The following is an 18,115-nucleotide window of genomic DNA, read 5'->3' as shown; positions in this document are numbered from 1 at the left end:
GCTGCTTTGGTGTCTGATGATCAGCTTAACCAGACATGAAAGTTGATATTGGATGATTTTTGCTAAACCAAGGATTATGCGCAGTTTTGTTTGTTTGCTTTACTCACTGCTGTTATTGTGTGTTCCTTGTTTGTTTTGTTTTTTGTCCAATGTAAAGTTTTAAAATAATAATAATAATAATAATAATAATAAGTATTATAGTTAGGGAAATATTGTAGTTACGGCAGCTAGGTTAAGGTAAGGTTAGAAAGACCTGAACCTCTACACTATTACTTCCCACCTCTGTACATGAACTACAAACTTCTTCTTTCACTGGTTTTGGACATGGTACTTAGCTGGTTCAGCTATGCATGATTTTTGTCATATGATCGACCACTGATGAAGTATAAATCAAAACTACACGGTAATCTATATTTAAACAACAATCTTTCACCCCATTTCAAAATCTTAGCAATTAGTTTCTTCCCTTCCCATAAAGATGGTTTACTGAATCGTTTCGACCAGCTATTCTCTTCTGTTTTTTAAGCTGTCGTCCACTCCTGAAGCCTTCTGTTAGCAAAACCTCACTTGTAAATGACAGCAGCATGGCCTTAAAAGGAAAGCAGGAGACCCAAATGTAGGTGGGATGGCACTAAACGTCATGTCCATTACTTTTAGCATACTTAAACAGTCTCATAAAACATCAGAGTTGCAAGACATGAACGTCGACCTACTCTATCTCTGTCAATCTGCTCTGCACTGATGTGCTTGACCTTTCTTCTGTGTTGATTCTAAGTTTAGTATTACAGCTTTTATAACAATCAAAAGACAGAAGAGGGGATTATAAAGGGGAAAGGAGCCTGATAGACAGTCATTCAAGCCAAACAAATGAGCTGACAGAGAGACGGACAAACAAAGAGGGAGACAGATGAAGTGCACCAGTGCTGTGATGTGACCAGCAGAGATCTGGTGATTCATCTGCTGTCATTTCCACAGCACATGAAAAAAAGCGCCTTTGCTCAGCTGGTTTCAATTATTAACATTTATGCCTTTTGGAGCATATAGCAGATACTTTCACCCAAAGAAACTTAAGGTGTAATAAGTGTGATCACAGAAAACGCTTACATTTCTTCACAAGCTAATGTAACTATACAATTTAAGGAAGAGTTGTTAAAATTAATTAAACGAGAGGGGACAGTTTATAGGTTTTTATGAGTTTTTTTTTTTTTTTCCCCTGTTAACAATCAACTGACTGGGAGTGTTTTAACACCTTCAGCTGTTTGAACCCCAACATTTTTGCTGAGTGACACAGTTCACTTATTTTCATATTGCACAGGCCTGGGACTGCAGTAACATCAGAGCAGCACTTTTTAGTAAAGTTTTGTACAGGTCAGCAAAGGGAACGGTCTGTATTTGCCAGCCTTTTCGAGTGGAGCTCCAGCAGTAAACAGCCCACTGAGAGATAAAGAGAGAGAGAGAGAGAGAGACATATGCGGGTGGCCTGAGAGATCATTGTCAGCCTGAGGGCATCATTGGGTACTTCCTCTCCTTTGTGCCTTCCTCATATGTCACTCAGATAAGTTCAGTCATACAGTAGGAGAGACAGTCATACATGAAGCAGACAGACAGATGGAAAATTAGTAAGAAAGAGGGAGAGGCAAAAGATAGTAAGAAAAAATGACACAGAGACCAAAAGGCCAGCAGTTTGGCCAGACTCAGAGGTCTTTTGGTGTATCATTGTTAGCCCTGGGGCATTATTTGGCAACCCTGCCCCACCATGTCCTCCTCCTCATATGTCACTCTGCCAGGGGGTCCCCTGCCCACCTCTCCAGGGGCCATGCTGTAACTATCCTAATGCCAAAAATAGTCTCTACTAATGGAGGGGAGGCAGAGGGGACGGATCAATAGGAGTTATCAATGTCATTGTAAGCTTCCTGAAAGCTAACTTATTGTTTGTATCCCTTGCGTCCCGACTGCCCTGAGCTATTTTTGACCAAATCATTTGCACTGTCAACAAGAGAGATGGCAAAAATACTTTCAGATTCATGTTGTGGCTCATTAGAAAAAAAAATTGATTACATTTCAATTTTTCGGACTGTTATCGAGTGTTTTATAAATTGAAATCGGACAAGAAGTGGGTTGTTTATGTTCACTTCCACTTTATAGTAACAAACCAGATCTGACTGGACTTATCCCCCAAAGGTTCGAACAATTTAAGTTTCATTTGTTTACTTTGGCTCAAGATTATTAGGCTGCTGAATTTCCAATTCAGCCAGATTTGTGCATATAAAAACCTACAAATCCAGGCATAGGTTGGACAGATTTTTCTTCAGAGAATACGAGCAGGTCAGACTTTCAGAGACAGTTCACACTGTAATCGGACCCCGTTTATGAATACAAGAGAGTCCTAAATAGAGATATTCATTAAAAATTTATGCAGGAGATACAGACGGGTGGCGGATTAAAGGAAAAACCAACATAAGGTGTCTTAGTAAGGTGTTGGGCCACTGCCATCATCACACAATGGTGCAAGAGGCGTCTTTTACTTAAGTAAAAGTACCAATACAGCAAAGTAAAAATACTCCATTACAAGTAAAAGCCCTGCATGAAAAATCCTACTCAGATAAGAGTACATAAGTATTAGCAGCAAAATGTAGATAAAGTATTACAACAAAAATGCTGGTTTGGCCCCTCTGACGGATATATTATTATATATGATGTCATCAGATGATCAATACTGAAGCATTAGTATACAAGCAGCATGTTACTGTTGTAGCTTTAGTTAGCTTTTTATACAGTTTTATACACACCGACCCCACATAAATCTTTGGGGTGGTGAGATGGTTAATGGGAGGGGGAAGAAGAAAAAACAAAGTTCTCTGACACAAATCTGTTTCAGTTTGACTTTTTCTCTAATCTTTGATTATGTTGAGATATCGGATCATTGGTTTCATGGTTTTTGCACCAGTGAACTTTCAAATGTGCATTCATCTTTGTAATGAGGGATTTATGCACTGCAACCCGACCATAATATCCCTCTCGGTGTAACTGTTGACAGACTGTTCTTGCTGACAAAGTCTGATCATGTCCTGCATTGACATTCTCAGTCACCTGAGGAAGAGTTGATCTTCTGTTTTTCCTTACATATTCTACTAATGCTCGAGCATCAAGCTCATCAAGTTTCCAACCCTATTTACTGATGTCTTTCCCACAGATCTAAATGCAGATGTCACTGTTCCTATTGAAACACCAGCCAGTTGAGCAGTCTTTGTGACTGAAGCTTCTGCCATCTGTGCCCCAACAATGAACCCTCTTTCAAAGTCACTTAGATCTTTTCCTCTTGGCATCTTGATAGAAAATCCTAATCAACTGGTGCTCAGTATCCTTATACATGCCACAGAGCATGAGTGGATCTGCATTCATTATGTTTCTCCACTCATTTATTCAGGATTTTCTTTTTTTAGTATCCATCGGTTTACAGTAAAGAAGGAAAGACTAAAGTGTCAGTTAAGTGCTTTCATTTCTACAGTCAAGCTTGTTAAAGGTTCCCACAATCAAGTTCATTAAAGGTTTGTGCTCTGTGGAAATCTGCACTGGAGTGACAGCACGCATCCTGGTTATTTTTACATTACACTTATGCACTGTGGCAGGTTCAGAGGTTCTCCAGGTTTTAAAATATTATATTTCTTTTAATGAAAAATTTTTTTTTTCTTAATTTATCACAATCAAATATGTGAAAAATGCCTTCCATTGCTCACAATAATGTGATCATTGTTGTTGCAGTTGAGCATATAGGAGCAGCTTTCTGTAAATCCAGAGACAAATCTTTCCTAGTCGACTGATAAACGATGATTCAGAGAAAAAGGAAATGAAATCTGCTGTGTGACAGCAGGTCATCGGTGCTATAGGACAGAGTGCAGATGGTCTTTACTTCATTTTACTGTGATACATGCGGCAAATTTTCACTACTCAGCGTCTTTGAGACTCACTGATGTCATCTGTGTGTTCAATCTCACAAATGTTCCTTCCCAGTAAAATATCTCTGCTTCTATAATGTCCTGTCACTACCTTTCTACATGTCCAAGCAAATGTCTCAGATGAGTGTAACCAGTCTATAAGATGACATTACCTGTCACGTAGTGCGCACACACACGCATGCACGCGCCAAACACACTTAGTATGTGACACATTTCTCTCCCTCTTCTCTCATCTAGCAGCTAATCTACGCATCATATGAGTAAAATCCCCACAGCACTGAGATACAGTCAGCCTGTTTAGTGTCTGTGGCCTTTCAGTGACACCCAGCAGAAACCAAACTAAATTTTTAAGCCCTCTATTAAAGCATTGCTCTGGGTGTGCATGCATGCGTTTATGTCATTTGTTTGCTTGTTCATGTGTAAGATATAGTCTTTTTTTTTTTTTTTTTTTTTTTTTTTTTTTTTGTACTACACTGTGTCTAGGGAAATTACAATATACAAGCTAAGCAGAGCCCTGCAGAAGTGAAGAGCAGTATGCGCATTGTCCTCGCTGTGGCCAGCCGAAAGTCACATACCGGTGGGTACACATTACGATTAACACAGTGGCTGTTCTCAGTGCATGAACTGTATTCTTTTTGCATTTATTCTCATAGGTTTTGACAACAAACTTCACTTCAGTCCACTTTCTCCAGTAGCCCACACTTCCTCTGAGAACCGACAAAACACTTAGTACACTTGTCTTGCAGTAATAAATTTTGTACAGTATAAGTCCTGTACTTAATCACACATTTATGCAAACACACACACAACTATGCATGTGCATACAAACACATGTGAATGGAAAATTTTCTGTAGAGGGAACCATTAAGATTTTCCCTCCAGGTGTTTTAGTGCTTTGCACTATGCTGCAACTTATAAATGTCTTCTCCAGCTCCTTACTCAGTGTGTGTGTGTGTGTTCTCACCACAGTTAGGAAGTGTCAGTCTGGACAGCTTGCGTCCTCCTCCATCCTCAATGCAGCGCAGATCCTGATTGTCTGCTTCCTCCCCTAACCACAGCTTGATCCACATGTTCTCACAGGAGCAGTGAAGAGGGTTCCCTGACAGGATCCTAGACACACACACACACACACACACACACACACACACACACACAACGATTCGAGTAAGCAGCTGAATTGCAATGATATGTCTAAGTGAATGAAAGAAATTGTTTGAGATTTTGTAAAAGCTTATTTGCTTTCTTGCCCGGAGCTGGGTGAGAGGATTGATACCACTCTCATATCTATCCGTTAAATATAAATCGACAGCCAGCAGTTGTAGCTTAGCATTAAGACTCGGGGGCGGGGGTATAACTGCTAGCTTGTCTCTGTCAAATTATAACAAGGTCTGCCTACTAGCACTTCTGAAGCTCACTAATTAAGATGTTATATCTCGTTCATTTAATCCAAAACAAAAACCAAGTTGTAGAAATAATGAGAGGTTTCATGTGCCTGTCCAGCACATTAAACACCTTAAAACAACAACTTGGCATTTTCTTCCGCTTTAGTTTTTAAATAGAGAGAGATTTATAAGACTTGCTTATAAGAGTGGCACTGATCCTCTCATCTAACTGTTGATAAGAACACAAGTAAGTGTATTCCTTTAAGAGCCAGGTTTTTCATTGGCTACCTAGCATGAAAAAAAAAAAAAAAATTTGTGCTGCACAAAACCAGTGGGAAAAATGTACAAATTCTCTCTTTTTTATTATTATTATTATTATTATTATTATTATTATTATTATTGTTCTGTCTTTATTATTATTATTCTCTCTTTAGGGTGTATTTAGGGGGCATGTTTTTCATTATTTATAAGTGTCATAGCAAGTAACATTGAGCCCCGGTGCTTAATTATCACTTCAGATAATCTCTCCATCCTATTTCCTCAATATAAATTTAAAATATAATAATTTTTCTGTCTGCAGGAAAACCCAAGATTGCTGGTGGCAGTAAACCCAACTCCAAGCTTGAAATCATCACATCAGGAACCTACAGGTGACATCACAGTTGCTATAGGTCTATGTTTATATACAGAGTATGATGATAACTGGAGGGTAAACCAGAGAGAGAGCCGGGAACTGACAGACAGACGGACAGACACAGAGATGGACAGACTGATAATGACTGCACTGAACTCACAGATAAGAGATGTTGAGGTGTTTGAATATCCTCCAGGACAGTGTTGACAGGTTGTTATCTTTCAGATTCCTGGAAATTAAATCGAACATCATGGAATCAGATTGCATTTGTAATATCACAACAAAATATTAGGTTGATGTTACAGCAACTAATGGTGCATTTCAACGTGCACCCAAACGCCTGTGTTATTTTTCCCATTAAAAGTTCCCCCCTCTAAGGATTGTGACAATTAGCCTTAAGTGGTGCATTTGATCAGTATAATAAGCATCAAACTTTAATTATTTTTACAAGGTCCCAAGATTTGACAATCAATTATAAATGCTGTTCACTATGAACCTGAACCTGGCTTTATTTTGCATCAATCTCTCAGCCATTTATTTCAGGTTAAGTTACTCTCTATAGTATTACATACTGTATTACTCTTGGTGGTGTAATTTTGCATTCATTAACCCAATTTAAAACATAAGTAAAATGTCAAAGGATAAGTCAATTTTAAGAGTCAGACAAATTACTGACTGAAAGTGATAAATAATGGTTGTACAGCTGTCACATCAACAGAAGGCAAATATACTGTATATTATGATGACATGAGATGTGTTTTTACTTACAGGTACTGTAATTTCATGTTGTTTTGAAAGGCCAGCTTTGATACATATGTAAGCCTGCTGTTGGTCACCGTTCTGAAAAAAAAAAAGAAAAATATAACAGCCACATTAATATCTTCATGAACAACAACAGTAGGATATATACCAGCAGAACGACAGTTTTTTTTTTTTTTTTTTTTAAAGAATGATCATGACTGTCCCCAAACCAATATGTTGTTGTGTTTAAGGCTAACCTAACCTTAGCATTGTCACGTCGTAAAATGGATTTGTTTTCCAACTGTATTTTGTGACAGTTTTGGAAGTTACAGACAGATATGATATCCTGCTGATGGAGACAACAGATCAGAAAAGTGTCGTTCTACAGGGCATACAGTATAGGCCTGTGGTGTATAGTTAAATACACTGACAGAGGCGCAGGTTGTTGCTGTTGTTATTCAATTATAACAATTGTTGTGTATTATTTTTCTGTCAATCAGTTAACCATTTACGCTCTAATCCTCTGGATATAGTGTGACAGACGTCTCAGTAGAAAGCGTTGTCGTGTACAAAAACTGTTTTAAGAGTCGGTGCATTTAACGTCACTGCGAACTTTAGATTACTCAGCACTGTTAAAACCAGGTGCTCAGAGAGTTTGTGCCCTTCATCAGCTGAGGTGAGGATGTAAGATAATATCATTATCTGATATGAAGTTGGTTTAAATTATGTTCTGTGACTGATTGATCTCATCTGAAAATACTTGGACTGAGTGAGGATTTTTATATTACAATGACACTTAACAAATGATTTAAAAATATTCATACTGTGAAATAGTGGTACCGTATATTACGAAATATTAACACTGCACAGAGTGTAATTGTGTGTAAAGTATTCCTCAGACACACGGGAGAAAAACCACAATTAAAGCATATAGACCCGCAGTGCATAACATGCTGTGTATTAATAAAGATATTGGCTGTGAAATGAATAGATTATTTCATTGCAATTAAGTGCTGCTTGGTAGACAGTTCTTTTTAAGATTAAGAAATAAAACGAGACAGAGAAGCATAGCAAAACACAGTAACTACAAACACCCTGGGACACAGTGATAAACACTGCAGGATTTTCAAGCAACAAACATAAACAATATATTGCCTTAAGGGAAGATGAGGAATTATTGGTACAAGCACAGTAAATCAATATGTCTCAGATAGTGGACAATAACAAGCTGAGCAAGTATAGAAATACTGTTGAAATGTTATTAAAATGTAGTGAAACTGTTTTTCTACCTGATTTGAAGTGCTGCCTATATTTAGACCCTATATGTACATATAAAGGAACATTTAACATTTTAGTAGGTGGTGTGGATAACAGAACTGCCATAGAATTAAAAAATATAAGCAAATTTAGCAAATTTGCCCATTGACAATAACTCAGTGTTTTGTTGGTAATATAAGCCATAAAAGACTCACAGGTTCCTGAGATTCTTGTAGTAGTGCAGGTCTTTGTCGTTGATGGAGGAGAAGCTGCTCTGGTTGGCAATGTAGCTGTCAGGAGATACAAGTGTGTGTCAGAAGGCTCATTTGTTAACGGAGGGAAGAATAAACAGAAACATTTCAATAAGACAAAGGAACATAATAAGCCCATATAATTAGAGTTCAAAATTAAAAAATGAACTCCTGCAGGACTGCAGCTGATATATGGTACTCAGGAGGAGCTGGTAGTTTTTTTTCTTAAAGTAGAGAAACAGGCACATCCTTCGCCTCTTCTCCTCAGCTGCGCTTGAGCTATGCACTTGACCTGACGGTGTTTAAAGGCCAACAGGAGATGACAGTTGGCAACTCCCTCTTGTGATTGAGTCTAACTGTGTGAACAGGTTCAGACAAACAGTACATGTACTTTTCAAATATCGCAGCTTTGGGATCAGATGTCTAAGAACATCAAGGGCTAAACAAAACCTCCAGAGCGAACTGAGAACAATCTGTCCTATAGAAGGAACGCGTTGTAACAGTCGCAGCAGAGCTCTTTGTCCTGCAGAATCCCTGTGTCTTACTGTTGCACGTATTGGTTTTCTAAATCACAAGGTCATTAAATACTGTCTTTCATGTGGTCACATACAGTCTCAGACTCGGAAACTGAAACAAAAAATATTCTCATTAGATTTGTTAATTTTAAAAAATCATTACAAGGCTTTAGACTTGCTGAATTTATACCAAAATTATCACGTTTAAGTTCATCAAAGTCAAAAGATTGACGAGTGAGGGATGAAAGGGTAACACCTAACCATTAGAGCTATTTCATAAGGGTTGTCTAATCGCAACATCCCCAGTTCAGGTCCGGTCGGGGACCTTTGTTACATATCACCTCTCCTCTTTCTCCCTTCATTTCCTGTCAGCTCTCTGCTGTCATTATCAAATAAAGCCTGAGAAAAAGCTTTTTAAAAATTCGTAATAAAATTGATGTGTGGCTAACAATAATTAAAGAAGCTGACCCAGAATGGCAGCATTTTTCACTGCTTTACACATAAAGAAACACGGATAAACGGAAAGCAGCATCTTGTTTCCTAAAATTACTTTCATCAAAGATGACACACAACTGAAATTCAATTCTGACAAAATGTTTTTAAGGTAACAATCTTATAATCTCTGTAATCTACAAGAAATCGACAATTACGCTGTACATGAGCGACAAAGACAAACGAGGCAGTGTTTCCAGTTTCAGTAAGATTGTTGAATATTAAGCACAAAGAGCATGCACATAGATCCATCTCTGGTTTGTCATTAGGTGTGATTAACCCGTCACTGCATGTTTGTCTGAGGGAACAGGAGGGGAGTCAAGCTTACTACAACCACATTTGTCCACTATCTTAATGCCTGTGGGCAATAAATCAATATTATGACACAAAAGTAGATATTTATCATATTTTTATATAAGTTAAATGTTGTCTTCTCAATCTTCAAAGGCTGCATTGCCTGTTAAACAACTTTCTGTATTGTTTCTGTGTTCATATCAGAAGAGAGCCAACACCCACAAAATATCATAAGTTATCAGTCAAAAAGAAATATTGTCATTTTAGATTTTGTCTGTGTCATCCACACACCCCACCTCTCCGATTCAACTGGAGGATATTTTCTTAGGAGATGGGGGCTAAATGCGATATGTTTGCCTCAGCTTTTACACTAAACATAGCCATACATGTGAGACATCACACAAAGTGTAAGAGCTTGGGCTTTTACACCCATTCAGGTATTCACAGTGACACTGAATGCCCATTATATTCTGTCAAATTGTGTGGTTGTCAGTGCAGATGTCATAAAATCAGGATGTCTAACCAATTAACACGAACCGATCTCCCAGGTTTTTTGGCAAGGTCGTTTGGAAGTAGAAGTCGCACGGTCATCAGTAATTTGTCTGTTTACATTAGCCAAGCACTCGGTGAAAGCTTTTCACCAGTCTGCTGGCTCATTTAAACAGCTTCCAAGGTTTCTCCAAGGCCGCCGATAAAGATTGTTTATCTCCGACAAAAGTCATCATCAACAAGGCCGTGTATCTTTGCCAAGAATGATATCGCATCCCACTTTGCCTATTTGTAGGCCAAATGCCGTTTTATGAAATGATAGTGAAAAGCTGGAAGGTGGTGGGGGGGCTGTACAGTATATCTACAATGCACACTGAGATTTGCTGTCATCTTGGTTGGTAGCCTTCACCTAAAATGTTGACACTTCCTGCAAAGATGTCGCTTTTTTTTTGTCTTAAACATCGATTTTTTTTTTTTTCTTCGGTTCATTTAAATACACTAATATAAGCCATCTTGGGAAGTGTCTGTGCTAATATTTAGACAGTGGTGTTTGGTGAGTGCGTGTCTCCGTCCACATACACACTTTAGCACACGCACACAGACGGGCACGCGCTCGCACACAGACTTGGTTTTCTCTGTCAGAATAAAAGTCTATTAATCTGCTCTTATTTTTAAATGGGCAGTTTCCACGCTGGCGTTGAAAGACTGATGTGCCACATGATGGTAAAGAGTCTGTTATGCAATGTAGGTTACACATGATGTGTGTCTGAGCCGAACCCGCGTCGAATAAATGAGTGTGACTTAGATTTATATGTGAACTGGTACATTAGTTGATTTGGACTAAATTCTTTCGTTAAATAAAGATTCATTAACAAAAGAGAACCGGTTCTGGCTCTTTCTTTGCGGATAGTGTCTGCCAGCTCCAGACACAATTGGCAGAATAGGGGTGTGAGGGATGACATTCCTTTATTTGTAAAGTGTTGAAAATGCAGCCACCTTCATAAAAGCAGGGCAGGCTACATGTGAATATTTAAGGGCCATATGAATCCAAAAGCTCCCCTTTGTAAATCTGATGCTTAGAGACACTCACATATCGGTGATGTTCTCCCTCTCCGCCTCGCTCTGCAGGACGGGAAAGGCATTAATAACCTGCTCCGGATCAACGCAGGAGATCCTGGTGCTGCTGCAGGAACAAGCCGACGGGCATGCCTCCGCGGACATCCAAGGATCTCCCGAGCCCGCTGTCACCCCGAGCACAACAACCCACCACCACCACCACAGGCACCGCCACGACCCAGACCCTCTCCCCGGCAAATAGAGAGCCCCGCTCCCGTGTCTCAAGGCGCTCATCTCCGGTGCCAACTTCAGCTATAAGGCTCGCTGAACAGCACCACGGCCCGGCCCAGGTTGGCTGGGATCAGCCCCGGTTCAGCCAATCAAGGAGAGGAGAAATAAAAGCAAAATCCGAGGCTGAGGTGGATACAGGAGGCACAGCTAGAGAACCATCGGCCGTGGCAACGGTGACAGACAAGACAGCGAGAAAGGTGTGAAAAAAGAAAACAGGAGAGCGTGTCCCCCCGTTCCTGTGTGTTTCCTTCAGAAACCCCCGTCAGTCAGCCAGTCAGTCAAAATCACACTGCCACACTGACGGGTGTGTGCCAGGGAGGATCTCTCTCTCTCTCTCTCTCTCTCTCTCTCTCTCTCTCTCTCTCTCTCTCTCTCTCCCCCCTCTCTCTCTCCCTCTCTCAGCAGACACGCACTGGCTGATGCCTCCTCGACACAATGTTCTGTGTGTGTGTGTGTGTGTGTGTGTGTGTGTGTGTGTGTGATTCTCTGGTGGTCGGGGTTGGTGGATATAGGACAGAGAAGAAATGACAGTCAGGATGGGAGAGCCATGCAGTGCGCAGGGGTGAAGACGATGAGATGGGGAAAGGAGGAAGAGGATGGGTGCCAGCATCAGGGCAGATCATGTATAACCTGATACCTCATTGATCCCCCTCAGGGAAACGCTCCTTGCTCTGCTTGCAGAGAGATCTGGGGGAAGGGTCAGGTGCAGAGCAGAGGCGTTTCTTGCTCTAGGGCACATGTGCTTTTGATGGATGGATGAATGAATGGATGAATTTGTATTTTCCTTTTGCATTTTTGGGCCGTCAGGAGCCCCTCTCACAGCACATGGTCTGTGACAAGTTTTACCAGCCTTGCCTTGAGTTGTGAACGAGGTGTCAGCGTCCTTGTCTGAGAGGGAAAGAGAGAGAGAGGGAGGGAGAGGTGGGACAGGCTCCGTTGAAGAGGTTATTTAATTTATCTGGTAGCTGGCTTCAGATTATGTGTGTAAATGAGATATAAGGGGCTATCAATTTGCAGGCTCTAATTGTCATAATCATTCCCATCATCACCGTCATTGTCATTATAATCATCATCATCATCTGGGTGTTATACTAGGCGTTTCATAAGTAGACCTGTATACAGTTAATCAATGAAAAACAAAGCTGTCTGAAAGTAGATAGGGAGATACTTAAGTGCCACATTTCTAGTCTTGAATTTGGAAATAGGAAAAAAATATATAGACATAATATGAGAAAAATAATGCAAAGAAAAAATAGCCTTTTTCTTAATGTCAGCTGAGCTGCTGGGTGCTTCCATTGTAAATAGGACAAGATGTGGATATAATATCTAAAGCAGCACATGAAACAGAGAGAGAAAGAGGGAGCAATCACCAATCATCAAGTCTTTAGCTGGCTTGTACTAGACCAAGCATCACCTTATTAAATCATTAGGCCATATTTCATTCATCATATGGGGCTCCCAGCCAAAACCAGACCTGAATCAATAAGCTGTCATCTTAGAGTGGAAGCTATATACAGCTGTATGCCAGTCACTCTGCTACTATAGATCCTAGCTCCTACTGCTGGATACATTTCTGACACAGAAGTTGATCTGTCTTTACAGCCACTGAGGAACAGAGTTACTTCTCCTCAACCTTTCACCAGGTATGTGAGAGTCATAGAATGACAGCACATCTGCCTGTGAGCAGCAACAGCCCCAACACACCACAGCTGTGAGGAGTCCTCTCCTCTCCTCTCCTCTGCTCTCGAATGTCCTGTCCCCCATGTGCAGCTCTAATATGACGTTTGCACTGACGCACAGGCAGTGCACTGAATAGAGGAGTGTAATTATGGAGCCCTGTCTGTGTCTGAACCAATCTGGTGGATGCCTGCCTCAGACACTGGGCTGTACACATTCTGCACAGAATGGGCGTACCAATTAAAACATTGTCTCACAAATAGAATATTCCAATTACTCTATGCTCCTTTTGAAATTTGACAGAGGTTGCAGTCTGTGTTAAATGTCTTTGACATTTTAAACATGTAATCGCCCTCTTGAACCATCTGTCTTCCATAGACAAAGCATCAGGCGGGATGTGTTTTATCCAACACTGTGAGCATATTATAGTATGCCAAACATAATTTGCTTCTTGTGCTAATCAGGCAGCATGTTTGATGCATTAATTGCAAAACACTGCTTTCCAAGTATTTATACTATAAATACTAATAGGGAACAAAGTTTTTCGGTTACTTTTAAACTGACTTAGCAGTCAAAGTCCCTTTGTAATTGCCATGTCCAGAACATGTGAAATTAGAAAAGTTTTCAATGAGTGCCATATCTTGATGACTTTGTACAGCAAAGGCAGCTCTGCGAATATAAATGTGTGGCTCCTCAAAAGTCACAGCATCAGACACCTTCCTGGAGTTGGTCCATTGACACAGAATAATAAAATTTAAGTTTCAGATAGTACTTCTAAAATGTGTTTATTTAAATGAGATCTGGCTTGCTCAAAATATACACTAAATGAACTGGGTCATGTGTCTATTGAGCAACTCCAGCATTTGTTTCTGGATGAAACACACTCAAATCTGGTCACAAATAAAATCTGAGATGTATAACAGTGTCACAAAACCTGATGCACTATAATTTAATTCAAAGGCAAAAGCAATATTGATTTTATTGGTCAGATGGTGCTGGTGTAACTAAGCTCCACTGGAAACATGACATCTTACTGTAAAGATTTTTGTATCTAGCAGTGTGATGAGTGGTTCTTTTTGTTGGATCACAATTGTGTATTTTTATGGTCACAATTATGGGTGTTCTTGATGATTTAGGGCTGCCAAAACAGATTATCATTGAACAATCTATTAATAGTTGAGTTAAGATATATTGTTGTTGTGGTTGTGCGATCAGTCCATCGCACATTCCTCAACCCCAAAATATTTGACCAACAGCCAAAGTCCCAAAAATGTTAAAGTTACGCTGAAATGAAATCAATAAACTTTGTTGCATTTTTATTTGTAAATATCTCATTTGTTATATAAAACATCAAATATTTGAAATGCAATTTTTTATCTGTTTCAGGAAGAAATCAGTCACCTGTTGCTACATCATCACAATCACTATTGCTGCATAACAGTCATCTGCTGTTGCATTACAATCTCCTGTTGTATCACAAGCACCTGTTCTTGCATCACAATCGCATATTGCTGCATCACAAGTACCTGTTGTTGCATCACAGTCACGCCTTTGCATCAAAGTATAACACAATCACTTATTGTTGCATTACAGTCAACGAATGTTGAATTAAATTTGTCTGTTTTTGCATCAGTCACTTGTCATTTCCACACAATCACTTAATGCTGCACCACAACCGATTGTTGCATCACAGGCACCTGTTCTTGCATAAATGTCCCGTTATTGCATCGGTCACCTATTGTTGCATACAGTCACCTATTGTTGCATCACAATCACCTATTTTAGTGTTAAATTCACCTATTGTTGCATGAAACTCAGCAATTACTGCATCACAATAACCTATTGTTGCATTACAGTCATATAATTCTTGCATCACAGTCATCTATGGTTGTATCAACCTTGCCTATTGCATCAAAATCACCTATTGTTGCGGGGACCTGTTGTAGTATTACAGTCACTTTTTATTGCATCACAGTCACCTATCATTGTATCAAAATATTGTTGCTCACAGTCACCTATTGTTGCATCATAATCCTTTATTGTTACATCACAATCACCTACTGTTGGATCACAATCACCTATTGTTACATCACAATCACCAATTGTTGCATCACAATCACCAATTGTTGCATCACAGCCACCTGTTGTTGCATCACAATCACCTTTTGTTGCATCACAGTCACCTATTGTTGCATCATAATCCTTTATTGTTACATCACAATCACCTACTGTTGGATCACAATCACCTATTGTTACATCACAATCACCAATTGTTGCATCACAATCACCTGTTGTTGCATCACAATCACCTTTTGTTGCATCACAATCACCCTTTGTTGCATCACAATCACCCTTTGTTGCATCACAATCACTCGTTGTTGCATCACAATCACCTGTTGTTGCATCACAATCACCCGTTGTTGCATCACAATCACCCGTTGTTGCATCACAGTCACCCGTTGTTGCATCACAGTCACCCGTTGTTGCATCACAGTCACCCGTTGTTGCATCACAATGACCCGTTGTTGCATCACAATCACCTATTGTTACACCACATTCACCTGTTGTTGCATCACAATCACCTGTTGTTTTATCACAGTCACCTGTTGTCTCATCACAATCACCTATTGTTGCATCACAATCACCTATTGTTACATCACAATCACCCGTTGTTGCATCACAATCACCCGTTGTTGCATCACAATCACCCGTTGCATCACAATCACCCGTTGTTGCATCACAGTCACCCGTTGTTGCATCACAGTCACCCGTTGTTGCATCACAGTCACCCGTTGTTGCATCACAATCACCTGTTGTTGCATCACTATCACCTGTTGTTGCATGACAATCACCTATTGTTGTATCAGTCACCCATTGTTATATAACAATCACCTATTGTGACATAAATCTTACGTATCAGGTGCTGCAGTTGCTTTCCTTTGGCTGCACAACTGGGAACCCCCTCTGTCACTACAGAACTTTGGTTTAAGGCTTCAGTGACACGCGTGATGTGTTCTGTTTATATCTAAGAACTTCAGATCCTTAGCTTTTAATGTTCTCTCCCAAAAGGGATGCAAAGTGTTTGATCTCCTTCTGGCAGCTCATTTTTTACGTATGGGCACCAACAGTATAGTTTTTCATTTCCAGAAAGAAAGCTGCAAAAACAGTTTAGTTCAGGAGTTTGTTCTTGTAAAAGAACATCCTTTCATCCTCTTCTGACGAGGACGACTACACATAACTTAATTCAAATGTTATGTGGAAATATATTCATCTTTGCAAAGTTCGTTACAATCTAAGATTGATAACAACTCTTAGTGTAACGCTAATGAATGGTTAATAGAACACCTGTGAAGCGGAGTATACATGTAGTTAAATGTCCCAGTGCTGTTGTACTCTATATCAGCACTCATGGAAGGTCTCTCGTCCAATCAAATTACTTGGTTATTACTTGGAACTAATTGTTGTATAATTAGATTTAATTTCATGTGTGTCAAAAGACTAATGTAAACTTGTGCCTGGCCTGAAAATGTTTTAGAACAACATATGTTTGGGTAAGTGATACTAAGGGAAATACTCGTGAGTTGGGTGAACAACCTGGCGCTGTGACACAGGGGTACTGAGCTCACTTGCAGTACGGGAAGTAGACTGTAGTCTGACCTAATTGCTGTCTTTTTATACTCCACCTCTGCAGTCAGTGGCAGTTAAGGCGAAGTAAGGCAAAGTCAGCCGAAGTCGATGTCCAACACACCTAAAGTCACCTATTGTTGCATCACAGTCATTTGTCATTGTATCGCAATCACCTGTCACTGCATCACAATTACTTGTTGTTACATCAAAGTTAGCTGTTGTTTCCTGCTTACTTGCCTTTACCTGTCAAAGTGGGTGTGCTGTGATTATTTTTTAAATATACCTTTTATTTAATCTTGGTAATCACTGTAGGTTCACAAAAGGTAACCAAGAACAAGTCTATTTCAAGCCCAAACATTTACCCGATCCTTTTAAGATTTATTTATGTGGGCCCCAAGAAATGCATAATGCTGCTTAGATTCCAAAGCTAGGAGTAATAGAGAGATAGAGTCATGAGTGGGACGCTAGACACAATGAGGTGCAAGTATGTGAAGACAACATCACACTGGCTCACCCAGTGTATCAAATGTTTTTCTTCCCTTACTCACTGTGAGGGGTTTTGGTATATGATCTATGCATAAACAAACCTCAGTCTGTCAGAACAATTTCCCTACTTTGTTCTTGCTTTATTGAACTTCCTGACTTTGTTTTGATGAATGGTTTTAACATGTGGATTGGCTGCATCAAAGTGCTAATAGAGAGCAGTATTCAGTGGGGCCTGTGTGTCCTTAGTGCAAAGAAATCTGTCTGGTTTTCTTTCTTTCTTTTTCGTTCTTTTCCTGATTTTTTGCATTTGACGGAAGCTCCGCTTTCTAAATGGAACGGTTGTAGCAGGGCAGATGATGTAGCTTTTTCCACCAGAAACTGAGTAATATCTAAGTCATTATTTATTTTCTTACAACAATCTTTGTGGAGGGTTCTTCATTACCAAGGTTATATTATATAGTAATGATTTGTTGTCTAATTTGCTGCACTTTATTGTTTTGTTTTGGTAATTCACTGTTTACTACAGTTATAGCTACTACAGAATAGCTTTCAATGAGAGCTCCCAGTGTGTCACCCAGTATATATAAATAGTCATGTGGACTCACATGAACCTGTTCTAACCTCTGCATATCAGCCATGTGTATTATGGTCTTGAGAAATTATACACTAGTGCTCTCTAGTGGCTACTGGGATACTTAAAAGTAAGACCTCGCCATGCCATTTGCACAAGCTGCATCCATGCAGGAACAATACAACTTTCAATGAAGTTGGAGGTTTCTCTATGAGAATGGTTTAGTCACGAAAAAGACATAAGTACTATTTACTAATACTTTGTCCACTATTGGAAACACTGTTCTTTCAAGGCTGTGGGGGGATACTGGAAGAAATGAGCGAATAAGAGAAGACAGAGGTCATAGTATGCTGTGGTATTTGGTCTGATTTTAGAAGGTTTGTGCCAATTATTCTT

The 18,115-nt window shown here is 39.7% G+C and overlaps 1 protein-coding gene across 1 annotated transcript in view; it reads right to left on the bottom strand.

Moving 5' to 3' along the window:
• The window catches only part of ntrk2a (neurotrophic tyrosine kinase, receptor, type 2a), a 79,703-nt gene extending 68,040 nt beyond the window's left edge, over nt 1-11,663 (bottom strand). Inside the window, exons 1-5 of the mRNA XM_023414394.2 lie at nt 11,102-11,663; nt 8,186-8,260; nt 6,741-6,812; nt 6,133-6,201; nt 4,921-5,066 (exon numbers count right to left, since the gene is read on the bottom strand). Of these exons, the coding sequence (XP_023270162.1) occupies nt 4,921-5,066; nt 6,133-6,201; nt 6,741-6,812; nt 8,186-8,260; nt 11,102-11,361 (622 nt within the window). The 5' untranslated portion in view covers nt 11,362-11,663. The remainder of the gene's footprint in view (nt 1-4,920; nt 5,067-6,132; nt 6,202-6,740; nt 6,813-8,185; nt 8,261-11,101) is intronic.
• Nucleotides 11,664-18,115: the final 6,452 nt, after the last annotated feature.

The sequence above is a fragment of the Seriola lalandi genome, unplaced genomic scaffold, assembly GCF_002814215.2.
Source record: "Seriola lalandi dorsalis isolate HSWRI2012SDOR001 ecotype SW California unplaced genomic scaffold, Sedor1 jcf7180002054524, whole genome shotgun sequence".
In the NCBI taxonomy this organism is placed as follows: domain Eukaryota; kingdom Metazoa; phylum Chordata; class Actinopteri; order Carangiformes; family Carangidae; genus Seriola; species Seriola lalandi.
This window is presented reverse-complemented; position numbering and strand designations above follow the sequence as displayed.